The sequence below is a fragment of the Rousettus aegyptiacus genome, unplaced genomic scaffold (assembly GCF_014176215.1).
Source record: "Rousettus aegyptiacus isolate mRouAeg1 unplaced genomic scaffold, mRouAeg1.p scaffold_m13_p_11, whole genome shotgun sequence".
In the NCBI taxonomy this organism is placed as follows: domain Eukaryota; kingdom Metazoa; phylum Chordata; class Mammalia; order Chiroptera; family Pteropodidae; genus Rousettus; species Rousettus aegyptiacus.
Genome location: NW_023416286.1, coordinates 38,604,589 through 38,632,056, shown reverse-complemented (window position 1 = coordinate 38,632,056; position 27,468 = coordinate 38,604,589). Strand labels below are relative to the sequence as shown.

Sequence of the window (27,468 nt, the reverse complement as noted above, 5' to 3'; positions counted from 1 at the left end):
AGGTCAAATGGGATCTATTTAAACAGACTGACAAAACAACTGAAGTTGCCAAAAGTACAGACCTCCTTTTCAAGGGTTTCCTACCACACCAATGGCCAAAGGAAATTGTTCCTTAAACACACTCTCCAGGTTGGAACTGAATAATTGAGAACATCTACTTATTTAAGAGCTTATCAAACTTAGCACTAGCTTTAAATAAAGAGCTAAAATCAGGGGGAGAAAGATTATAGTTCTAAGTTTTATTTTCAAGGTCTGATAAAGTCCCTTGTTGGATATTAAAATTTAATTCTATGTTAGTTACAATTTATAAGTATGAAAACTATTTTTACTAGTCCTTGCTAATGTCTTAAGTTCCCCTGACATAGCACAAAGCACCAATCAATCTAACGGTCATAGAACTCCATAAGCACAAAGCACATTTAACATTAAACAGATGAAAACTAATCTGAGATCTTGCCTAGGGACTTGCTTTCAAACATTTTCATAATTAGTCACTTGCTATCAAGTTTGAATTAAGGGCATCTATATATAGTTTCCTTACTCTATCACAGTAGACTTTATATGAAAACTCAGGACCTTTGGAAAAGAGGCCTCAGATAGCTGAGTATCATGCCTCAAAGTAGTTGCCGAAGGCATCAAGACACACTTAAAATGAAAACAACAACAACAACACAATGCTCTCTATTGCTCATCCAGAACTAGGCCCCAGAGACTATGAAGTTATTTTTCAATATTCAAAGAAACTACATTTTCCTAAAACTAGCACATATGTAGAATCTTTGAAGATCTGTATGTATCTTAGGGGGATGGGGTATCTAGTTGACCCCAAACCTAGCAGGAGGCCATTTCTATTCCAAAAGGCAAACACCATCCTGCTCCCACACTTCATACACTGTCCCTCAATAAGAGCAGACAACAGACATGAAAGTAATCTTTGGAGGTAGATATTATTTTGGGTTGAAAACTAGCAAATGGAATATTTAAATATACTTACATGAAGAAGTATTTGCTCCTTCTGTTGTTACTGATATTCTAATGGGAGACTCTATAAAACATAAAAGTGGAATGAGGCTTTATTGAGTCATGTTGCTTGATTTTTAAATTAGAAATTGGCCAGGCTTGGGTATCATCTAGAAAAAGAGTACCAGAAAATAGTGTGACAGAAAAGCTGAAAAATTTCAAAGTTAAAGGAAGGTGTATACAATATTCAAAGACCACAAAGGAATGTTTCGGTAGTCCAGACCTAAAGACTTTTGAAAGAGATGGAAATGGAATCAGCCCATCTGTGAAGATATCCCGCCTACCAACAGCTGTATGAACGTCCTAGAAAAACACAGAACATAACCATACTACAGGTGAAAGAGGAATTCCTTCTCTTAGGTGTGGTTTTGATTTTAAGAAATATGAAACCAAAGAGAACAATCCCCATATTCAAAAAGAATGAAAGTCAACTTTCATGCATAGAGAAAATAAAAAATTAAAGAAGGAGAATATTTCCAGGCATCTTAGTCTGCATAAACATCCTGACCCAACATGGTGCTAAATCAAGCCCATGCACAATCTACTAGAGCAATTACATTAGGATCAAACAAAACATGCCGAATAAACATAATATAATCATTGGAAATATATTGTGACAAGATTATTTTAGGTAGCAAGGGTAAAGGAAGAATACCAGTATTTAAGTACAGACAGAGCATAAAATATAACTCATGCAGAAAAAAAGCATGGGACCTAAGGGTTGTTATGAGTAAGAAATAAGAACAACTTAGTATCAAAGAAAGGTTGAAAGTCAGCAGCCAGCAAGTAATAAATATTCAAGTCATATATCAGAAAATAATAGTTACAGTCCAAATTCCCAAGACAAGCACCACATAAATTTAAATCTCGGGTTCCTAACATTTACTGGAGTCAAATAATGAAGTTGTTGCATTAAATGTGTGAATGAAAGGTAAAGAAATCCAGATGACTCAATCACTTTTTTGTTTTGGTTTTCTTTTATCTCTCTTTTTCCCTCCTCATCTCCCTCTCCCTCTCTCTTTTTTTTTCTATTACTCAGAAAAGTAAAACTAAGAGTCTTTTGAACTCCAGGATCATCCCACCCTACAGCACACATACTTACATCTTAGTAATGGCACAGCAATATGCCGTAAATATGGCCAAAGCAGTCTAGGATACAGAGAAATTTAGCTTTTATGATTTTGAACAATGGCTTTGAAGGGAAGATGAAAAACTGGTCAAAGTAAAATGGAAAAAGTGAGATTGTGCTGTGTTAGATTATATGGCCTCCTATAGGTTCAAGAGGTTCAACAAGGTACAGACCATAATGGAAAAAAATCAATGAAAACAAAACTTTAAATATGGGGTGATTAAAAGAATCAGACTGAGTTTGAACTATCTGCTCTTCCATTTGCTGAGCTATATGACTTAACATCTCTAATGCTTCAGTTTCCTCATCTGCAAAATGAAGAAAAATAATGTTTTATTTCACAAATTTGTTGTGTTTATAAAAGGAAGTGTAAAAATCTTTGTAAACTGAAATTATCATGAAAAAACAAGTTATTTGGAGTTTTGAATCTAGGTCTACAAAAACTTGCTCCCAGAATTAAATGTTAATTTTTAAGTTTCTGTTAACTATATAATTACAGAAGATACGAAAAAGTAAAAAATAGTTAGAGCAGATTAATTAAATTCACAGCTGCTGAAAAAAAAACAAGTTATGGTTACACGTGCATTAGTAGAGTTCGGTTATAAGTATCGAATATCTGCTCAGACTATAATTGCTCTCAGCAAATGTTACAGAAAGTGAGAAACAATGCCAAACAAACTAAAAAAAAAAAAAGAACATTTTAAAACATCAACATCAGGCCTAAATAGTGTTTTCTTTTTAAGTTTAGTGACCCAAAACTGATCGTCAGGAGCCCAAAGGTCAGAGATCAGACACTGATATATTAGCCAGGAATAAACTCTGACGGATGAAAGAAAGTAGAAGCAGCCAAGGGGAGCACCTATTAAGACATAAAAACTAAATTTATAACTCAGATGTCTCCTTTACTCATTTAATGTCACTAAATTGTATCTAGATGTAGATTTCTTTTTCTCAGGCATGCCTCTCAGGCCCAAGTTCAGACATACATCAAGAACTGGACTCCTTTAAGTGAAATCCAAAAAGGCAGAAGGAGCTGGAGGAAAATACTGGCAGAAAACAAGAACAGCTGAAAGTTGGATGCAGAAGGGGTTCTGTTTAGTAGAAGGAGCAGCCAGCAGTTATGTCTGTCATTCTGGTTAGTAAAATTTGACAAGTGTATTTTCCTTACCTGAAGACATATATGCTGTTTCAGTTGAGGCTGGCATGCCAGTGAAGATCTCTGCAAAAAAAGAAAAGGTGATAGGATATTATGAGGTATAATCAGGAGGCTGAGAACCAGTTCCACAGCCTGCCTTCAACCTAAAAATGAGTGTAAAGGAAGGAAGTATTGCAAGGGGGTGATGAAAGCCTAAGCTTTATCCATACAGAGAGTGAAAAAAAAAAAAAAAAAAAAAAAAACCTTTCTAGATAAGTAGTTCTTCTTTCTTGAGCAAAGAACATGAGATGAGCTGTATTTGGATAATTAGGAAGAATTCACTGCCCCCACCGAAGTTGGCAAGGGAGAATTTATGGCAAAGAGGCTGTGGGCTGCTCCTAAGAAAAGAAGGAAGAAACAGTAGAAGAAAATCAAAGCTGTAGGATCAAAGCCATGGTGAGAATTTTTAAATTATAGATCTTTTAAGAATTACATTTCTGTTCAAAAACAAAAGCAAGCAATGTATTTTGCTGAGATTGATGAAAAATATCAAGTTCTGCCACTGGACTCTACATAAAATTGCCAGTGGAAATCAAGATGGGTGCATTATCATAGAATCAACATTTCAGCTACTGTTGTCAGCTCTGATCCCAAGGAAATAAAGAACGAAACTGCACACTTCTGGACACACCATTATCATGGGAATTGTGATAGTCTTGTTCAAACTTTGACTTGCATTTTACGTCCATTATGATGGAATAAAGAATGATTGTGTTGCCTGACTAATTAATTCTATATTCATTCAGTCCTTCTGAAAAGGGTTTAAATTGTTAAGATGTAAGATTTTCAGTAAGGCATAGTTTTATGAAGCTTGGAAAGATGTAGAAATACAATAATGAATATCATTCAACCTTCACTGTGTATATAATTATTGTTAAATAATTTAATAGTATTCTAGTGTTTATTATTTACTAACCAGGACAAAAAGATGTTGAATCTGTTGTGATATACAGATAGTAATTTTTGTTATATATATATTACAAAAGTTACTAGGTCCCACCAAAATCCTAAGCAAGTCATATATACTATCATTTTGTGTTTGAATTTACAACTTGTTAATTATAGAGTTAGAAATGTTCATCATCATCTTTAAATATAGATATGACTTCTTAGTGTTTCCATGATAAGACTAGTCCAATAGTCCAATAGGTAAGAAGAATGAATTTAAGTGGTAGTATTTCTTCAACCTCAGAAGCTTCTTTAGGTATAAAAAGTTTTGTAGAATGTGAAGGTGGGGTGGGAAATGGCATGTGAGTTTCAGAAGAGATGTTGAAAAAAAGAATCAAGTTAAAAATGAATGTATAAAGATCAGAAATGTATCTTTAGTAAGACCAAATGTGCCTTTCTCATGCAAATTAAGTGTGAAAGGTCCTCTCTAATCAAGCATTAAGAGGACAGACGCATCATTCAAGGTGAGAGTATTATCAAGCCCATTGAAACTGCCTTCACAGGTTCTTATCCCCACTAAAAATGGGACAAAGTGAAAAGAATCGGTAAAGGTGTATGATATCCTATGGACTTTCTCAAGGAATAGGCATTAAGGGGATATTCTAAGTTGGTAACATGGCAATATCTGTTTCTGAAGTGGCTACAATTAGCTTTCTTGATTTTTTAATAAATTGAAGCTGGCCTCGAATCTGGCTGTAGAAAACGAAATTGTTCTTCTTTGAGAAAAATTTAATCTGAGAGAAAAGTTTTTATCAAAGAGTCACAGCTTTATGAATACCTAGAATAAGATCCCAAGCAAAGGAGAGATGCTTCTTTATCGTGTCCTTCAGGATCCATCAATGACATGATGGCCAGACTGAAGGAGTAAGCTCAGAGTCATGAGGACTGGGCAAACATTCCAATCCCGGTATTAATAAAGAATATTTGCACTTTTTTTTTTTTTTTTTTTTACAAAATAAGTAGTTGGTCACCATGACCTCCCAAGGAAAAAAAGAATCTGTTTTTCTATCACCTGCATAAAAGATCTCGTATTAGAAGAAAGGTTAACCATAACATTTCCTTTTATAATTGAATGTTAAATAAAAATACCAAAAAGGAGGTTACTAAAAAGATATATATATATATATACAGAGACAACTTAAAATAACCTCTTTTCTATAATTAGATATTTATCCTCAAGACTTTTAAAAATATCTTTAATGATTATAGTTCCAAATAAAAACCTTCTCAATTATCTTGGGGAAAATACAAGCTCAGAAGTTATATCTTTCTATACTAAAATAATCTTGCTAAGAAGAGAAGTTCATCTTTTTTATTAAAACCAGTCAGCAAGCACTTTTATTTGTATTTTGAGTGGAATTCATAGATTTAGAAAACAATCTTTTGTTATTAGTGTGATTAAAAATAATTTTATCTTAAATTATAGATTTTAAAAAATATTAAGTCATGCAGTCTCCTTGATGGTTATTTAAGCATCATATTTTCCTGTAGTAATTGGGCATATTAAATGTGTTAATCTATAAAAGACATCCCTTTCATTAGTACAAAATAATGAGAATTTGAACACAACCGAGCAACTTATGCTGAGTAGGTAAGTAAACATAAGGAACATTAGTATATTTGCAATGTTTGAATGTTTTTTTTAATAAATTGATTGTAGTTTTGAGAAAAAGTTACAGCGTCTGAAAAATAACACCTTTTGGGAAGCAATTTTTCTAATCATTATGTATGCATGACTTATTTGAGATTTCATCATGAGCACAATATACTAAATATAAATATTTGGCAAAATATATGTGTACATATATACAAACATATATATGATGGGTCTGTGTATATTTAAACATCCAATTATGTGACTCTGTTATTCTAAATTTACAGGTCATTACCATGCATACAAAAATCTGATCAAGTCACTTTTTTTAAAGCTTTAAGATGAGCACATTTATCATCACCGTTAAAGATGACTTCAGGAACATCTTTGAATGTCTGAATTCTTGTTCATAATGAGTGCTTACTTTAAAGCAACTGGGAAATTTTTAAATTAATAAATAGTGTAAAGACAGAATGGATACTATACATTGAAAAGACTACTCTATTCCACTCATATCAGCCTTCATGGGAATCCTATATAATACGCCATATATGGAGACTACCATGCAAATTATAAAACATGTTTTACATGCTTTTCATTGTAACTATAGGTTGTTCACCAATGTCACAGAATTTGCAACAACACTGTCAACTTGGAGACAGAGTGAGGCTAAGCCTGTTACCTCGATGAGCTAATTTTTTAAAGGACCAATCAATTTATTAATCAAATTTTGTAGAAACAATGTTTTTCTGCTCATCACAAATAAAACAGCTCTTTTACTGTTATGAGCCCAATTGCTCCTAGGGGATCTTGAATCTTTCTCTAATAATTTTTCTCCTGATTAAAAAAATAAAACCTAGTAGAAGATATGATTGATTAGTTAGTTCTATGTTCTCCTATATTAATTTTTTAAAAGGCAGCAGTACTTAATTAATTTGAAAACCAGCTAGGCCTATTATTCTCTTCCTTAATGCCCAGGAGTTTTCATTGGGCTTCTTAGCTAAGAATTAATTGCTAAATTAAGGTTTCCTATATAAAAACTAAGCCAAAGAAAATACAAATAAAAATAAACATGTAGTGTATGAGCTTTATTTGAATTCATAAAAGAAATTCACTTGTAATCCATCATGTAATGATGACTCCCTCTGAGACCTTTCTTTATATGAAAACTCAACTGGACTTTGTTAGATTTACATAATCCCAGATGTAATTAGCAACTTGCATAGGTTTATATCTGTCTACTATATGACAAATTCTTTTTTCCAAATCAGGTAGGAATTGAAAGGCACTGGAAAGGCAAAAAACATATAAATTTCTAAAATACAGCTTAACAAAATTATTGGTTATATGTATATTATTTTCTAAATGCTTGAAAATAATATAAATACAATCATTGTTTCACTCAAGCATAAAATCATTCAAGAAGAATTTCTTAGTTTTTTTTCTAACCATTCCATTTATATTATTTGCTCATCTAAGTAGATCTAAACAATGAGTTTCATTGTAGAAAGTTCTGTATATTAGATGGAAGACTTTTATGATTTAAGCTAATTTTATTCTAATAGTTATGTAGCTGTCTTAATGGGATTAAACATAGTATCATACAACAAGGTCATCTCACTATATTTTTCACTTTTTTCTGAGAAGAAAACACTCTCCCTTCATGTCTTCCCATAACCTCTGCCATCTCGCCTAGAATCTTGTGCCAAAATATATTCTAAACATATTGGCACAAAGAAGGCACCTGTGTGAAATTTAAGTAAATCACAAGGTATCCTTTACATAGAACAAAATTAGGGTAATTAGCTGACAGCAACATACCCAGATCTTTCATCAAGGCAATCTATAGAGAAATCATCAAGCCATAGTTTGTGTACTTATTGGAAAAATATAGGAGAGGTGAATAACACAGAAAACAAACAAAATGACTGATATTTTGTAGAAAACATAAATTAAAAATCTCAAGGGGAGTCCTACATAATATTTTAATAACATGTTTTTATTTTTAAGCCTTTCTTTTTCCTCCTAGGACCCCCACAAAAAAAGAAATTCTTGAGAACTCAACTCTCTTAGCTCAAATTAATAGTAAATATACATTAGGAAGGAGTGGTTTAGCTGCGTGGCGGTTTACAACCACACCAGAGTGTTCTTTTTCTCTCTGAAATAGTGTTTCTGTGCAACCTTTGCCCAGATTCCTAAGGAGACAGGAATGTGACAATGCAAAGGTAATGCATCTGAGTTCCACAGAGCTGACTTCTTTGATAACCATCTTTGATCTAAATAGAGCAAATCTATGGATAGCAGTAGAAGAGGGTGAAGGATAAGAATTACACACTTTCCTTTCTGTTGCTCAATAACTTAAGCCCCTGTAGTGGACATCTCTCAACACACACAGTACACTGGCCTTGTCAATCATGGTAACTGCCAAGTCACAGTCTCTATTGAACAGCACTTTCCACTCACAGCCTCTGAGGAGAGAAGGGTTTCTAGGCAGTCTTGTTTCTAGCTGCACCTTTCTGGGTGGAGCTTATGGTGTTCACCTGACCAGAAGGCAGATGATTTGTACGCTCTCCAGGTTTCTCAGTGTGGTCTGGTACAACAGGCTCTACCAATTAGATGCTTGCTATGGGGAACTTAATTTGAGAACTAAGGAATTAAAACTGACAGAATGCCTCCAGAAGAGCCAGAAAGAAAAATATGGCCAAATGGTGTCATAATCAGGTCAAAGTTGGGAATTATGAAGAAGCACAGTTGAAAACAGGAGAGATAAGAAGATAAAAGAAATAGCAGAAGGGTCTAGAAGTACCTGAGGCATATGAAAGAAACAGAGAAGAGCCACAAACTTCCATTGCTTAAATTCTAAGAGATGCTCTGGGTAAAATTTAATCTCCTTGAAACCCAGTTATAATGATGTTCTTTCTTTCCCATGGAAGCCCTCTCTCATTATGTCTCACACCATTCCCTCAGTTTTCACTCTTCACAAACCAGAGAATCTGAATTAAACACTCACAAACACAAAGACAGGTATAGAGTGAGCTATAATGGATGAAGAATTATAGGAAATTGGTGTCATGCCCCCTTTTGCTACTTAATACCTTCTGACCCTGAATGTATCTGTCTTAAGACACATTCTAAGTCTCCATTTCTTTTTAAACACCATGAGAGGGTTGGATAAAGATGAACTCTTCCTAACGTTCTAAGAAGAATATAAAAACAAGATCATCTTATACTGAAGTTGAGATTCTTCATTCTCTTTCAGAATCTTTAAATAAGCCAAAAAAAAAATCCACTCCTTAAAGAATTTTAGTTGGTTGTTTAAGAATGACTTCCTTACAATATTCCACGAATTTCTCTTTATTCTTGTCAAATGAAAAAGATTTGTTACAAAAACATCTCTACGTCCATGTCCCTATACTATAACTGATCTATAGTACATATTCAAATTTGAAACCAATTATTGAATGAATTAAGATGCAAAAATGACTTGGACATTTCTCCTATGAGAGAAATGTGAAAAGCCATATTATCAAAATTTTGGCACCTCCCTAATTAATAAAAAAGGAACTCTATGGGTTTTTGCCAAGGATATAACAGTGGTAAATAATTCACAGCTTGATCCTATAAATCAGAAAACATAAAATAATCAATATAATACTACTATAAGCACTCAGTGAGACCATAACACTTACTCTAATTTTATTTTCCTGAGACTTTATGGTATGCATAGCTACACAAATCTAATCCAAGTGTCAAAATCATAATTCAATAATAGTTACCATGAGGGGACACATTGAACCATGCCAGTGACAAACAGAACAAGCTACTAAACATGGTATGATAGAAAGAGAAAATAAGTACTGAAATTAATTTATAAATTTGTGTTTCAAGTAGAAACCTATAAAACTCCATGTAGGGTAATATACTAGCAAAAATTTATGGCTTAACCTGTGCTTACTAAAAAGTAAAGTGATGTTATATTTACTCATAAATTTTAAGCACCTTTATATTTTAAACTATAAACACAACTCCTAAAAATAGTAATAAAATGACTTTTCACTGTTGTCTTTCACTCTCTGTGGAGGAAAGTATTTAAAATGAAAGTAATGAACTTTAATTACACTGTAATAGGGAAGCTTGTGGAAAAGTCCTTAGAAGTCTAGGAATTAACCTGAATTTTCCCAACCCTGTTCCATATTTTTATCTCACTCTCTTCTCCCTATCTTATTAAGTCAATTGACACAAATTTCATTGGTCTCCCATGGAGTTAACCCTTAAAGTTACTCTCATTCTCTCCTGGCTGCTCTAGCATTTTTACCTCATCAGCTGAAGAGATCAGGCCTCTATTGTAGACACTCTTTCTCATCTGCTACCTAGAAGCAGTGCATTAGGCTTGGTTTTATCACAGACAGCATAGCTTGTGAAGGCAAGTAGTTAAGTGCCATATTAAAAAAAAAAAAGTAACAAAGATTATGAAGTACATTTTCTTATTTCAAGAGATTAAGACACACGCTGCTAGCTTATCAGCTTCTACAGATGACCTCAACAAACTGTGGACTATTGGGGTATCATGAACAGAGAGCCACCAGCTGTGGTTCTTTTACTTTCCTTATAACTCAGAGAAGTTATCAGAGGGTAGGTGACAACTGCTATCTGCAAGTCATGCATTTGTTTAACAAATATTTCCAGCATTGTTCTCAGGAAAGCAGAAGGTAAAGCCAATACATAGTGAGAAGTTCCTTGCATCTACTATCTTAATTTCAGAAGTAACAGGCTTAAAAACAACTTGATAGATCTAACTTTCTATTACCTAGAGCCAGGTATATTAAAAAAAAAATGTATGAACATAAAAATTGCCAAAACTGAGTCAAGAGTGTATTGTTGATCCACATACACATATATTCATATATAACATATGTATGTAAATATATATAATACATATAAATTCTGCATATACATGTCTTCCATAATCAAAACACACACATATATATACATATTCTGTTGCTGAAAAAGCCATAGACTTGACTGCCTTTCCTGACTAACTTAGAGGGAGGTATACTCATTTCTTTTAGCAAGCTGGACTATCTCTGTCATTCACGACCTTATCCAAATCCTATGTATATTTCAGGTATATATCACCTCATGGAGTGAAGAGCTTTATGGAGGACATACAACATACTTAAAATACATGTTTTCTTATTTGTTCACAATGAGGTTTAACACACCAATCCATTACAGGTCTTACCATATATCTTGATTACTTCTCTTACAGAACGAGAAATAGAACGTAGTAGGATATCTCTTACCATTTGAATCCACAATGGTGATATTGGCAGAGGCACTGTCATTTCCTAATTTGCTGAACACTTTGCACATATATTCTCCAGAATCAGCAAGTGATGCTTTGGAAATGAGAAGTTCTGACTTCCTGTAAGATCAGGACCAAAATGGTTTAAGTATATTGCACAGAAATAAAATAATCAACAAAATATATTTCTCTATAGTTTTAGAGTTCTCAAATCCCACTCCCCACTCTAAACATACCATATTAAAACACAACATAGATGTATGATTTTACCAAGAGTAAAATAAGATATATCACATTTAAGCTACTCCATGGATATAGTGTTAATTAAAAGAATTCTTCTCAAATTTTTCTTCTTATTCCTCTACCACCACCATGAATTATATTATGTCTCAGAATTTTTCTTAACCCAATTGGTAAATTTTCTTTTTCTCTCTATATCTAAATGTCATTAGACACTAGGCTTTAGAAAAGTAAAAAAGTGTAAAATCATTTCTTACAAATCTGGTAAGGACAGACACTTAAGGCTTGAATAGATTAAAATGCTCTGTACTTCTCTCTGCAGAGCAACATCAAAAATTATGTTAATTTTGAATGAAGAGGATTTATTACTTTCAAAAGAAAGGAGATTTGTCTTTCTTTAAGATTCTCATTGCTAGGAGCATAGTACCACACAAATGATTTTTAATGTTGAGATAAATATTCATGCAACAATAGCATACACTTTTATAAAACTGAGAATATTAGATCAATATTCGGCACTCTTTTTGAACATGGGCAGCATTGTGATTTGCATTTGTCTACATTTTACTGTCACACATAACCTGTAATTTAAGCAGTCTCTATGATTTAAAAACTCAAAAATACTGGGATTGGCTCAGCATTTACTAAAGCCTTTTGAAAATATCATTGTGTACTCAAGCCTGATAATAAATGCCTGGGGTCTTCAGAGGAGGACAATGGAAGAAAGAAGGAAGGAAGCAGACAGCAATTCAGAATTACATGCAAACCACCTGTAAATTCTATCTTTCTAGTTCTCTAGTGAAGTTTCTGGTCTTGTCATTTACTATTATTAATGAAGTTAGAGCAATTGTTCCAAATTTAATTCTTACTATTCTCCAGTTTGTCAAACTGAACCCTCACCCAGTTCCACGTGTAAGCCTTACGGTCTTCCACCTTGGTGCTTTTGCTTATGTCATGCTCTCCTCCTAGAATGGGGGCCCTATACTTCTAACCATCAAGATATCAACTGACCTTCAAGGACCATCTCAAGTGCTAACGCCTTCATTGAGCCTTTCATGATCATGTAGTTAGAGCTGCTCTTTCCTGTGTCTAAATTCTAATAGCCTTGAGTACCTCTCTCATGATCTTCTTAGTACTTTCCGTATGTCAAGCTAGGACATACACTTTAAAGGGGGTGTCCATATTTAAATGTCTCGGTATCCTCACAGAACGTACATCACTATTTTGTCCTTGCTGCACCCTTAAACATTATTAGATAAATGTGTGAATAAATGAAGAAAATATCTGAATGTTCCCACTTAAGCACTCTGCAGGACAGAATGTTCCTACTGTTGGCTGTAGAAAAAGATGAAATATTAAGAGGGCAGAGACAGAGGTGGTCCAGATCAAGGGACAGTCAAACCAACATGTGGATAGAAAAATTAACTTCATTAGCTCTGACTCAGAACAATGTCAACTGGTAAACTTGAGAAAACAAAGTAAAACAATGTGTACTACGCTCAAATAAGTCTGGAATACATTAGGTTAAACAAAAACAGGCTTTCTTTCTTTCCTTTTTTTTTTAATCCTACAGGATTTCTTGGTCTTTAATATGCTAATGCACTCTGACCCTCGAAGAAAGGAACATATTATTTAGTTTCTCTCAAACTTATTTGATCATGGAATCCCTGTCATCCACACAATTTATCTATTAATATTTCCTGAAAATAATGGTCTGTAGAACAAAGCTTATGAAAAGTGGACGTGATATAACAGCCTTGTTTATCTATATAATGAGGGACCCAAGGACCATTTATACAGGAATAGTCAGTCACATATTAATCAGAGAGATTATTCACATAAAAGTTTCCCTGGAATATTTCCTTATAAACCAAAATACACGTGGTGACGGCAAACATCTTGATGACTAGATATTAAAATTTAATAATAAAATGTAACAACTTTTAAAAATATCAAAAAACAACAATATTAGGATATTTACACCCTGTTAACATTTAAGCCTGGTTTGGGGTATTCAAATTTAGTGTTTTTTTTTTAAATGGATTATCAGCTATTTATATACTTTGTTTATACATGACAAGTTTCCTCCCTGACAGACACCTACGAAGAATAGTGAGAAACAATGGAATAAAAAGTACAACAAACTTGTCCAGGCCAAAATAGCATACTTAGCTAAAAGAATTTTTATTTATGACCATGAAAGCACTAAAAATAATTGATAGATAAATCATAAAGAATGTCAGGATGGGGAATAATATCCTGGTTTTTAACATAAGAAAAAGTGAATTTCTAAAATAATAGTAACTTTTCTTGTTAAGTTCCAAAACTCAGAAGTAAACTTCTTACAACAGCATCCTGAGAATGTACAACACCCCAAGATGATTATATTCCAAAAAGAACCCTTCTTTCCTATTTATATAAATTAAGGAATAGTCCTTGGTGATATTTAAAGAGCTCTTCCTTGACTCTGTGCCATTAATATTTTAACTACTGAACTGGGTTAAATTATAAGAAATATGGTAATCAAATTTACAGTTAATATAATCTTAAGGGGATAGTTCTTAAAATCAAAATTCTCCTAATAAACCTGGGCAGTGTTTCCTGGGATAGTAGTCTAAGTGATGTAAATAAAAGTTATGCTTAAAAAAGAGAGAGGAAAAGAAAAAAAATTTCTATGCTCAAGTAAATGTTGCATTACACAAAGTTCCATAGATTTCTTTACAAAAGTACCTTTAAGTTGTTTTTATGTAAATAAGTACAGTGAATTTCTAAGGCAGTCATGACATGTGGCTAAGGAACTCTTTTCTGTAGAAAACATCCTTGGGAATTCTAGCACTGAACATCAATGAGCCAAGACCAAGATTCAGTTTTATCAAGACAAACGTAACACAAATATATTCTGGTTCAAAAATCAGTAGCAGAAATACAGAGAGGGAGAGATATGCCGTGACAATAATATATACAGAAAAAAAGGATTTCAATTAGCTATGCATTTAATATTACTCCATTTTAAATAACTTTTAAAATAAGAAAAAAGAAAGGGAAAAAAAAGAAATGTATGCACTATTTGGCCAAATTAACATTAAAACGGGGCATAAATCAAATAGGATACAAATCTTGATACACTTCTCACAGGCTAGATTGCATCTAGAATAGTGAATTATGTTTTGGAGTGGTATTTGATGAAAAATGTCAATAATCAGAGGACTTTAGAAGAGGGTGTTCAGAATTGAATCAGGCCTAGAGAAGATTCAGTTATAGAAAATGGTCCCACTGGAAGGCAGCTACGAACAAGATATGAGTAGCTATTTAAAAACATTTCCTGGCTGTCATCTGAAAAAGGAAATAATTTGTAGAGGCTCTTAAAGGAGAATTACATGGCAAAGGAAAAAGAAGGCACATTTTGGATGACATTATAAGAAGGAACTTTTTGAGCATTCAAAAATGGATAGGGTGTTGTGAAAGAGTTAGGTTTTCTTTTTGGAAAGATTGAAGTCTGTACAACCACCTGTCAAGCATAATCTTAACAAGAATATCTCTATGCAGAGAAAGATTAAATTAGATCAGTGGTTTCAACTATTTTTGCAGAAGAAAAATCCTGTTTTAAAATGAAAGCTTAAATCAGAGCCTCATATTTAAAAATATGTTACAGAGAGAAAGTGTTTATTTAAGTCAAGGTAGTTGGCAACCCTTTTAGAAACTAAATGGAAATTTAAGATTCTCCAGGGACACAATGAGGAAATCAATGATCTAGGTGATCATTAGGGATTCTTAGATTCTAAAGACACATTTAACTATGAAATTCTTCAATCCTCTTGTCCTATAGTAGAATGGGAAGTGCTGTAGTAGGAGAGAAGAAATAGACAAATCTTTCTTGAAAGTTATACATTGCAAAAATTTGGAGCTTTGATAAATATGGATACAATGGTCTTATTTATTCTCAACAGGCTTCAGAAAGGAAGTTAACTTGGAAGAATTACTGAAATTCCCTTCCAATGATAAAATTAACTTTTTGCTCTTTATCTGGGAATCTGGGAGGGGTTGATGTTTTGGTGGATTTTCACTTTCTGAAGGTATTCGAAGAGTTAATTTATGCAAAGTGCTTATAGCAATGCTTGAAATACACTAAGTTCCCAATAAATGTTAGCTGTTACCATAACTACATTCTATATTCCTGTAATACTTAGATTTGTATAAGTATGCATTATGTTTAAAAGCAGAAAAAATAACAGTGTAAAAATAAATTAATACAAACTGATTTATAAATAAAATTCTAAGTATTAATTTCTTTTTTAATATCAAAATGCAAACTATGTTCTTTCAATCAGTGCTCACTGACAAGATGAATTCGAGGTTCCAACAGCTACCTCATTTTCTTATTTAGCTTGATACTTTCACTATGGTTTATAAGCCAAAGTAACTTAAAGGCATATTGGGGATCAGTTTACATAATACCATTCCTCTGATCCCTAAGGAATCATATATGAACTTTGTGTATGTGTTCAACACAGCTTCAGACATTGTAGAACTGCCAGTAATGAGAAGGAAAGAAAGGGCAGAGGGACTTCACAGGCAACTATATTATACTATACAGACCCAGATACTGCACCAAATGCCTCGCATAAAGGATATGAAATAGGCACTGGGTATTTCCATTTTATAGTGAAATAATTTGAGATTTTCTTACATATAAAGGTAAAATGGCCTGCCAGAGCTGCTCACCTAAAAAGAGAAGGGAATATGTATAAATGTTTTCTATTATAGAGTCAAAGAAAAAAAACCGCAACGATTAACAACGGGAAAAATAATTCTTAAAAATTAAAAAAAAAAAAATCTGACCAAGCCAAGAAGATACAATTTTAAACAAAACTAAAATATGTAAGAGCAGAAATGAAGAGCTAAGACAAAATTAAAGGCATCCAAAAGTGTGTGCCATACACAAACAATAGGAAGTCAGCCTTTAATAAGGTTAATACAGAACAGATATTTGAATAGGGCCAATTTAAAACCCTCAATATGAATCTGTCACACACCAAGCTTTCAACCAGGTTTCTTGATCAGAATCATCCACTAGGCAAAGGAAACAAGAACAAAGGAATAAGTAGACATATAATACTGGGGCAGTTTCCATTTCTTTTAATTGGTCCCACACACTGCTTAGCCAAATAAAGCAAACAAAGGCTCAAATGTGAATTCAAAATCATAGGAAGAACATGCAGGAATGTAGTTTATTAGTAGGAGCAGGGGCAGAAGGGAGATAAGACTTCACAAAATAATAGAAATTGCATATTGGTGTGAAAGCTTTTCATAACACTAAGGGATTAAAAGGAAATTCTGGCTGCTATGAACAATCTAGATTATAAAATGTGAAAAAGAAACCTAGACTAAGGATTGGAAAAGAGTCAATGTTTTACTTAAATAAAGAGAATCCAAGGGAAATCCTAAACCTCACACTAAAATTCACCTCTGCTTGGTGATCACGGTCTAAGATAAAGTTTATTGCTTCTCGGCCTTTTGGCTAAGATCAAATGTAGTAAGATAAAGTTTAAGTCAAGTTACCCAGTAACTACTGAAAACCATTAACATTTTGAATATCTTCGTAATGAAACATTATAAATATGTAGATGAAACTGGAACATACGAATGTTTTTATTAAAGACTTCACTCTAAGCCTAAATGTGTCCCTAGCCCTGTACTGTGACTTCACTGTAGACAGTAAAATCACAAGTGTTGTGAAAAGACACGAGACTTGGAGTCAGCCAATTTCAAACCCAGTCTTACCATTCACTAACATTAGATCTATAGGAAGAAGCTTAACTTTCTTCATTCTCAGGATCTTAATTTTAAATGAGTATAATAATACGAGTTTTTATTCTCATATTTATAAGGTAACTTGAAATAAAAGAAGACGTTGCAAATGTTAATTGCATTTAGATTGTTTGGTTCTTTAACCTTAAACAAAGTGACAACATTATTTTTTTTTTAAAAAAAGATACAACTTCAATAATGACCAAATACCCAATTCTGAAACCTGATATGTTGATCACTCACTTATCAAGTAGCTGTCTACTTTACAGGAAGTGTCTTATTTTCGGAAGATCAAATATGTTAAATATTTTGCCAAGAGTAATTTACAGTCACGTAACTTGAAAAAAAAAGTCTTTTTTGCCCATTTAATTCTTTCCGGCAAGGCTATTGTTTAAAAGAAATAATTTCTGAATATTGGCCTTTCCAGTATAATGGGATTTTATTAAAATGTAGACAGTGCTCTTAGCTGTCTGGACCTATGAAGCCAATATGAAAATGCCTTTCTGAATTCTAATGACACTTTTATATGCCATCCACACCATGAAACAAATTACCTCTTTAAGTATACATGTACTCTTTCGAAACCGGATTTATTCTGAGCAGCTCACTTCTTTTTTGTTGTTGTTCCTTATTTCCACCTTATCTACACAACTTCATTCGCCTCTCTCTAGGCATCCTCAGACTGAATATTTGTAGTCTGCAGATGCTTTGCTCTGTTCCTACAGGCTACATAAACCTCTTCTCTTTTCCCCGCTCCTCCCCTTCTTTCTAGGAAGCTGCCATTGTCCCTGACTGGGTCCCCTCGGCCATCTATGTTAAGCTCTTTCTATAACATCCCATGATTATCACTATGTACTACTTAAAACTGAGCAATGTAACTGTTTACATTTTTCTCTCCTCTAGATCAAGTCTCTTGAAAGCAGCGAGCACGTCATGTTCACCTCTGTGTACCCAGCATCTAGCCCGGGGCCTGACACACAGAAGCTTGCCGAATAAAAGGCAAAATTTCCCATCTACCCACTCACTGCCCCAATCTATCTAGTCCCTTAACAGGGCTGCTACTGTGATTTCTGCTCTCCTCTGTAATTGCCCACCCAATCTCACCCATCCAGCCAGAGCAGATTCTCTCCCTCCAGCAAGTTCAAATCTACCTCTTCATAGCTACTCCTGAAGCTCTTGGGGTCACTCCCTCTTCTCAATATCTACAGCACTTAGTGTCAGTAACCTATAATTTAGCACTTAGTTTTACTGCCTAATACAATGTGCTAGATATTTCATCTTCCTTATTAAATCTTGACATGATAAAATAGAATTTACCTCAATATAACCGATACTTTTCTGAAAGATGCTATTTATCAATCAATGTGCTCCTTAACGATCTTGAAGTTCCCCTGCCCAACAGTGTTTCAGCACATCATCAGGGGAATTCCTATGTTTTACGGAAGTCTGAACTAGACAATCTCTATACAATCTTCTGACCCATGTGTATAAAGATAACACCCTATGATTCTTCTATTTCTCCACACTCCTAGCATAAACCCTTTCATGTGTACTTAAATATTATTGATTTCATTTGACAGCTGCATAGAGATGAATGAGACATTATCTTACCTGTGCAGAAAATTTAGTTTCTTACTAACTTGTCAAATTATTAAAAACACAAAACAGACACTAAAATCTAATAGTATTTTATTCTTGCTAAGCTTCTCTATAAGAATTGTACTTATTTTTTTTCAATTCACTCACTATCGCCTCCTCTCCCCACACGCACACATGTTATTAAACATGAATGCTTTCCATTTTTAAAGAAAGAAAGAGGCATTAAAGAATGCCAGAAACAGATTTCTGTCCCAGCTTAGCCTTACGAGTTGTGTGACTCAGGCAAGACATAATACTTTTTGACCACTGACTTCTTAATCCACAAAATTAGTTATCATGTGCAGTTCAACTGCCCTTACTACTTATAGAAATATTGTAAAAAAAAAAATTATTGTAAAATTCAATGTCACTTAATAGTATTATTTTTTGTATCTTTAAAGTACCACCTGCTGCAGAAAGTGATTCCCATGCTTTCTGTCATGCTTTATTAAACTTCCAAATCAAGAGAGCTTGCTGACACACAGTCAATAATAAGAACAAGCAGTGTAGTTAATAAAACTATGCAAACTAGAAGCAAGTCCCTAATTATTGTTATTTTAGAAATTAAACAGTTTGACATGATGTAAGTAAATTTCCATAATAATCACTCTGCTTTCTTTTGCTTATAAGGTGTGATAATTTTTGGTAGATGTCCTATAAAAATCAAAGTATGATAAAAATTCTTTCATTGTTGCTTCTGTTATCATCTCTGGGATTTCACCGGAATCCTCCGAAGTGGGAGCAGAGAAAATGTAATCTTTGAGCTTGGAACCACTATTATACATCCCACATTTATAGGACTGTTTCCAAGCAAAAATACAAAGTGCTTCTTTCTTCCCTAACTTCAAAATGCAGTTTGATATTATAAGAAAAGTGTCCTAAATAAGGAAATAGATGATATGAAGAATATATAAATAATAAAAGAGCATCACTTTAGAATAAGTACAGAACACATATACCAAAACATTACAGGAATCACATGAAGCCTTCCAAAGAAGTGCAGGGAACTTTAAGACACTCACGCTCCAGGGTTACCTGGATTTTAGTTGTGTGATCCAGGATAAGGGACTTGTCGGTAAAAAAGTCTCATTAGAATTTTAGCCCCTTACTTGAAAATACTTCAAATTTAACTGATGACATTCTAACTCTTGCCATAAATCTAAGTATTTATTGAACTTTATTTTGAAGTTGGGATTTTGATTACTTAAGGCACTGTTTCTCTAAACAGCATTTGTCTTTTTTGGAATAAATTGAATTTAAGGACCTAACTTATTACTATTACAACAGCTACCATTAATGTTGTCTTCCTTCATGCCTTCTATCTCTACCCACCCCTCTACCCCCCAGTTCTTTCCACATCCATCCTTTCCTTTCCTCTTGCAGAAGTTGTAAAAATCAGAAACTTCAAATTCCTTTCCATACGATGACACAATTTCTAGTCATTATTCAATGAAAAATCTTTTCCTTTAATTGTATATCACATTTCTTGATAGTATACTTATTTATTAGGCTGTAAGCAACATTTAGATTTTATATCATTCTATTGCTAGGCACTGCCTCTGCTGTTATATGCATCAACTTACCCTGGCTTTTTTTGTATCTTGATGTTTTGTGGTTTGTTCTTTCGCTTTAATTCATTCCCATTCTTGAACCATTTGAATCTGAGAGAGGAATACTCAGAGCTGGTCTCACACCGAAGAACTAGTTTAGAGCCTGCAGCAGATTCTTGGCTTTTCATCTCTTTCAATCTTAGGGGCAAGGCTGAAAAATAGAAAGAAAAAAGTTCTCATCACCCTGTAATCTTACAAAGAGAATCATTAATTTTGGGTAAGCCAGACTAGGACATCATCCTCAAAGGTTTTACTATCTGAGAAATAAAAATGGGGAGGAGGAGTCAGCCAAAATGTATCTCAACTTTGAGAAGAATTAAATGCCCAAATGAAATATATTCAGAGGAAAAAAGAGAACATAGATTATAAAATTATTCTTTAAAAAATATTCTAGATAGTTACTTCTTCAATCTTTACATTCTTTGATACCATTAAAAATCAAGAACAGTGATTATTTCAAAGAACCAACACCTATGCTGCAGAATATGTAACTAGGCCATTCATTATTTCTAAAGCACATTTCACATCCCAGATCACAGTTGATCTTCATCATAGTTCTAAGAATAGGTACAATAGGCATCATGTCCATTTTTTAAGTGGAGAAGTTTAATTTCAGAGACAGGTAAGTGACTTACTTATTCATGGTTATAATGTTCTAGAGAGTCAGGGTTAGATTATCCTATTATCAGGGGTGGCTCCAGGAACAGAACAAACTCATAAATCTTAACAATGTTCCTTTCCTCAAGACAGAAATTCTTGGGTAACATCACTCTTCCATTGGACCTCAGTTGCTGTCCCAGTAGACAATGTATGACCATTCTAGATGACCACCACATTCACATTAAGTATTGGTTTGACTGGATGTAGCTCTTTGAAATCTCAACAGAGACTGGGAGTACTTACATTGTGCATTACTTCACATCAAACTTCACATCAAACACATATATACCATTCTTATTTTAAGGAAGACTGCTTAAAAGAGTATCTATGCTCTACTGAAATATTTATGGACAAAATGATATAATATCTGAAATTTGCTTGAAAATAAAATGGTGGTGGGGAATGAATAGGCATAAAAATGAAAGAAATTTCCCAAAAAGTTGATCACTGTAGAAACGAAGCAATAGGTACACATGTTGATTTGTTATATAATTTTGTATAGTATGTCCAATTTTTCTTAATAAAAGTTTTTAAAAATAAAAGCATAATGAATGGATATTCCTTTGCACACAAAATTTTACTTAATCCACATCACAGAACCTGAGATCTCAACGACTGTTTTCACTAAGTCTTAGAAAAGCCAACTACAGAGTCTACTTCTATTCCAGTTCAGAAATTAACAGCAAGTTTCAAAAGAAAAAAAAGATCAGGTAAATGAGACTGATCCAGTGTGTAATTATTCACTGAATATGGCAATCAAGACTCCAAGGACAGCAATCAGAGCCACATTAGACATGAACAGGAAATGGAGTACCTTTCCTACATGGGGTATGTTTGTTTTTCTATAATTCTGCCCTTACCGAGAAAATCAAAAACATGTCAGGAAGGAGCATATATAGGTTCTAATAAATTATAGCGAAAACCATTTGAACATTGTGATTCTCAGCAGTGCTCCTACAATTACATGTTCCCCTTTTTATTTATTTGGAGGCTGGGAGATGAGATGGAGAAGCTGGCATTTCATATGAAGACACACTGGCAGGTTAGAAAACTTATTTCGGCTGTTCTCAGCCTTTGCTACCTGATGGTTTTGTCTGACAGCTTGAAAATAAGATTTACTTCATGAACAGCTTTCATAGGCATCTTCTTTTTAAGATGTTCATGAATCTCTGTTTTGGAGGTTTTTAAAATCAGACTAAATTCTCATCAATCTGGAATAGAGTCTGTATATTCCTACTAACTCTTTTAATTTCACTTTCAATTTTGTAAGCCCAGTGAAGGGTTTTAAAGAAACAAATTTGGGGGAGTTAAATGGCACCAAAGAAACTGGTTTACATATACTAAGAAAAATAAGTTGCCTCATTATTTTACATATAGACTAAAAGAACTATTTTGAATTTTTGTTTTGTTTTCACTGAATTTTACATTTAACTTGGCACACAACCAAAACTCAAGGTTTATTTCTTTGTCTCCAAGCAAAATGTTCTAACCGTAATATTTCAGATACCCTTAACTTTCAGTAAGCAGCATGTTCCCTCACCTGCCACATACGCTTATAATATTATCTGAATACAAATCTACTAGATTTTGTTCTCTTTAATTTAAATAAACAATTTTCATGCTGTTTGCATCTCTTTTGCCTTCCTTTTCTCTCATTCCCTATTCTACTCCACCCCCCAACCTTCCTGTCTTCCTTTACTTATTTATTTCCTTACTAAGAATCTTGATTTCAAATGCGAGGAAACATTTGGGAAAATTCAAATTGAGGGATATTCTACAAAACAAGTTATCTAGGCTTCAAAAATGTCAATGTTATGAATTACAAAAGATTGCAAAACTGATCTAGATTAAGGAGAATAAAGAGGCACAACAAATACAATGCGTAGTTATTGACTAGATCTTGCTTAGTGGAAAAAATAGTTATAAAGGACATTATTGGGACTACCGAAAAATCTGACTAAAGGTATTGAATCAAAATTCAATTTCTCAAGTGTGTGATCACTGCTTTGTGGATTACACAGAAGAATGTCCTATTCTCTGGTGGTATCTGTTGAAGTATTTAGGAGTGAAATGTCATGATGTCTACAACAAAATTACAAATGATTCAGCAAATAAGGAAATATTGCATATATATACAAACAAATGCATACGAAGAAAAAAAAAAGAGTCTTGTTTTATCTTTTTTTTCCCTGCCATTTTTATCTGGTCTTTCTGCTTTCAAATAAAAGGCTTACATTAATTATTCTAAAGTCTTGGTTAAGTTTGCAGTCATGAAAGAGATTTTGGAAATATTCGTATTATAGCTTACAAAAGTAGCTCTTACGGCTGTATCTCCGTTTAAATTTCTGAGTGGTATTTGAGTGGCACTGAAATCCTCATATGGTTTGACATCATTAACCATGGCTCTGAGGTCTAATTCTATTAGGTCCTTTGGTAGAAAGGAAAAAAAAAAAATCACTCATTTGGCAGGTCAGTCTATCCTTTCTTTTGGAGGTTGTTCATGTGCAAAGATGAGCACATTCATTGTCCTTAAGAGATGAATCTGTGATGTCATAAGGCAGAGACCTTCAGATACAAAGTCTTTCTTAGCTAAAATATCCACCCTTAACTGACCCTGATGTATAAACATTTCTTGATGTTTGGTCTTGAAGTATACCTCCACTGACTAGCCTGAGGTTCTCTCTCCCACATAGTCTCGAGGCTGTCAGAAGAGCAGAAGCTCCCAGCCAATCTGACTTTGTATCCTTAGAAGTCTACTTGTAATAATGTCCCTGCTGTGTCCTGTGGGGGAAACCATCTATGACATGAGGGTATCCAGCTTTTTGGAGAACAGCTCTTTTAAAAAGTTAACTCAAAATCTTACATGGCATAAACACAAAAATCTTACATGGCTCTATCTGTGTACCTCCAACAGAGCCACACAACTGTATCCTTGGCCCATGGATGTCGTGCGTCAGTAATGCCTTCTAAAGAAGTACCACACAAAGTTCTTCACACATCTTAGTAGAGCCCCAATTTAAGGATCCCAGAGAGCTGGCAATAACACAACTTCTTTGTCTTCCTACATAACCACACTAATAAAATAGCCATGGATATTTCACAGATTCTTGAAGAAAATGTAAATTAATATTGAGCACATATGGTTTGTATGGTTTTTCTCATCCAAAATGAGACAATTTTCAACAGAGTATATTTTCTCCCATTAGATCATAAAATAATAACTATATGTTAATAGAAAATGTTTTAAAAGTATATATGTTTCTCAGATATATGGTTTACTCATATAAAATCATCTCACTTATTTCATGGGGAAAAAAAAATCTAACTACTCTACCAAGTACTTTCTAATTCTCAGGTATAACTTTAGGAGGCTGGGGTTGTTCCTAAACTTGGGGTCAATTTTTTAACTGAGTAGTTGGATTTTAGAAGTGCAAAAAAAATTCTACCTACCATTCAATTCTCATCTAAAAAAAGGACATGGTCTATTAACTAAAAATTGGTTAAAGGCAAATTAATATGAAGTGAATGTTCAATTGCAATAAGTTGGCATGGCTTAATTGTACTTGGTCTACCACAGTTCATAACTGTGTTTTCAACATGTTTCTAGAGAGGCAGCAGCCATACACCCTGAAATAATGTAGTGATAGAGTAAGGGTTAAGCAGGCTTTGCTGAAATCTATTTCAAACTCGCTTGACATTAAGATGAACATATCCACACCCTCAGAAATGCATCAACACAGACAGACAGGGAAGTGCAAAGAAGAGCATTCTTTTAAAATAGAAACTCAAAAGCCCGAGAGAGCAACGCCACACATTTTACAGGCACTTCTGTTTACAAGCTTTAAGTTCTTTAAGCTTTTAAAAGATCACAAACATACTCTCTGACTCTAACATTATGCAAGTAGGTATATTAGGTATACTTATAAAGTCTGTTTTTGCACTTCTTTCTTATTTAACATGTCACACAACGTGGGACAAAATCATGGCAGTAATCCAAAAATATTTATTTTACATTCCAATCATACAAAAATCTAAGGTAATATGTTAATTTATTTTAATAATTTAATGTATAAATAAATATTTGTGTTAAAAGTGAAGTAAATATATAAAAAGAACTATTCATCTAAGCAATCTCATTTTAATCATCTACTGTGCACTTTTTTAAATATCAAATATTGTACTATATTGTTAAGAACAGGAAACAAATTTTAGCATGCATATGCCGCCAAGATATGCTGATAGCATGTGACACTAGATAAATTGTGGTTTCTGTTCTTTAAAGGATCTAACAATGCAAAGTTAGCTCATATCATTACTCTTCGTGTGACTTGTGCAGCTAATCTGAAGAGTCTCAACACACTGAACAAATTAAACAGGAAACCTGCAAAATATTATCAAATAACAATGAGCTTTCAGCTGTGATACCAGTGAAGTCTTCACTGCATAAAATCTTTTAAAAGCCTGACATTACACACGTGGAGATCTCACAGTGAAAATTGGTGACTGACAATTATGTCAGTTAATGAAAGCCACTCAGATATCATTAATCAGTTCTCAACAAAGAAGGATGTCCTTTTTTAATAGTCATGTTAGAGATAAATAAATTTCTGAGGAAAATCTCCAAAACTCCTTTACAGATCATATTTCTCCCTCATTGAATTATCTTATGCAGAGGATTATGGTAACGTACAGAGTGGATAAAGTTTATGCTTTGCCATCTGGTTTTCTCTTCTGAACTGCACTCACAAATCTGATTCTACAAGGAAAAATTTAGCTTCTCAGATTACAATTTGTAAATATAGCTGTGTAAAAAACAGCAGGTTCTAATGACGATGGTATTTCAGAAAACAACTCAGTTTAAAATCACTGCTACTGATGCAGTGAGTGATCTTAAGTTACCTTAAGAGCCATTCAACAAAGTCACCATTTGCCACATGTGGTGACTTGGTGCTCCCCCTGCCCCATGCTCCAGCTGAATCATCCTTCAGGTAGCTTGTTCCTGACTTGGTTAACTAGAGCTCCCCATGAATGAAAACGGAATTGCTACTTGTAAATGTGTATTCAGCAAGGATATTTGCAGAATGAGATAAAACATGTGGGTGCCTTTATTTGAAAGAAAGTCACTATACAATTTAGGGTTTTATTATAAAATATTCTCTGTATCATTGACAGCAAACTAAACCTGACAGGTAAAAACATTGGGAATATGCTTCAAAGTGTGGTTAAAATAGCTGGACTCCAGAAGCATCCATGTCCAACTCCCTGTATAATGTAAGGAAGTGTATGTATACTACTGAATAATCCCTTTATGATCGAACTGAACAATCCTTGTAACATATGCTAGAACATGACATTATAGAACATAAAACAATAAAATCAGAAGTGCTATGTCAGCATTTTACCTGTAACATTCACAATGGCAGTGCCTCTATGGGAGGTGAACACACAGTGTAAATATATATATATATGCCTTACTGTTAAAGTATACAGCTGAAATTTATTGGATGTCATTAACCAATGTCACTATAAAAAAAAAAATCGTCTTCTTACTAGTTGTTAACTTTGATTTCCCAAACTGATCAGCTTCCGTTGGCGGGGATTTTTACACTTGGACATGCTCATAGTTTCACTTCTCACAGTTAAGTGCTACAAAAGTTGACCAAAACAGCATGATTTAAATGCTCTGTTTGAGGGTATGAGCTGCAATCAGCCCAGACAGCAACCATGTTTAAAACTATGCTTGTTCTAAGGCCACAGAAATGACTAATCACATTCTACATCTGAACAGGTTGCAGTGAAAAAGTACATGTGCAAAGAGGGCCATTGAAGGAATGTATCCTTACCGAATCAAGGAGGGATAAGAGCAGTTGTTAATAGGTGGTCACAGTCCCTATTTGGAGGCTTAGGTGGTGATGGTGGTAGAGGTGGTGGTGGTGTGTGTCCTTTTTGACTTGCACGACATTCGAACATCCAAATGTCTAAATTTATTAGATGGACGATATATAGGATCCTAGGGGCCTACCACAAAGTAGTACCTCAAGTGTTTGCTGAAAGAATAAATAGGAGGAAGTATCTAGAAGGTACTGACAAAATAAAGAAAACACTCAGGTCCAAAAATTATTCCAGAGGTCACACCTACCTTCTCAAAAGACTTTATTTGAAATCAAATGGCTCCAGTTAGATTTACGTTTCCTTTTCATTGGTGTTATCTATAAGGTGGCACCAGCATCTGGACCCAGGAAGTCTTACTCCAGAGCTCTTGTCTTGACTACTAAGCAGTAAATGAATTCTTCGCTATGTTAACTATGTTTACAGTTCAAA

At 33.8% G+C, this 27,468-nt stretch overlaps 1 protein-coding gene across 10 annotated transcripts in view; it reads right to left on the bottom strand.

The window, feature by feature from the left end:
• Positions 1-27,468, bottom strand: part of NRG1 (neuregulin 1) — a 942,448-nt gene that overhangs the window by 135,630 nt on the left and 779,350 nt on the right. For 9 of the 10 annotated variants that reach the window (XM_016136163.2, XM_016136162.2, XM_016136164.2 and 6 more), the window contains exons 2-5: positions 20,461-20,638; positions 11,190-11,311; positions 3,318-3,368; positions 995-1,045 (exon numbers count right to left, since the gene is read on the bottom strand). In XM_016136163.2, coding sequence (XP_015991649.2) covers positions 995-1,045; positions 3,318-3,368; positions 11,190-11,311; positions 20,461-20,638 — 402 coding nt within the window. The remainder of the gene's footprint in view (positions 1-994; positions 1,046-3,317; positions 3,369-11,189; positions 11,312-20,460; positions 20,639-27,468) is intronic. The other variant, XM_016136172.2, reaches the window with a different exon arrangement.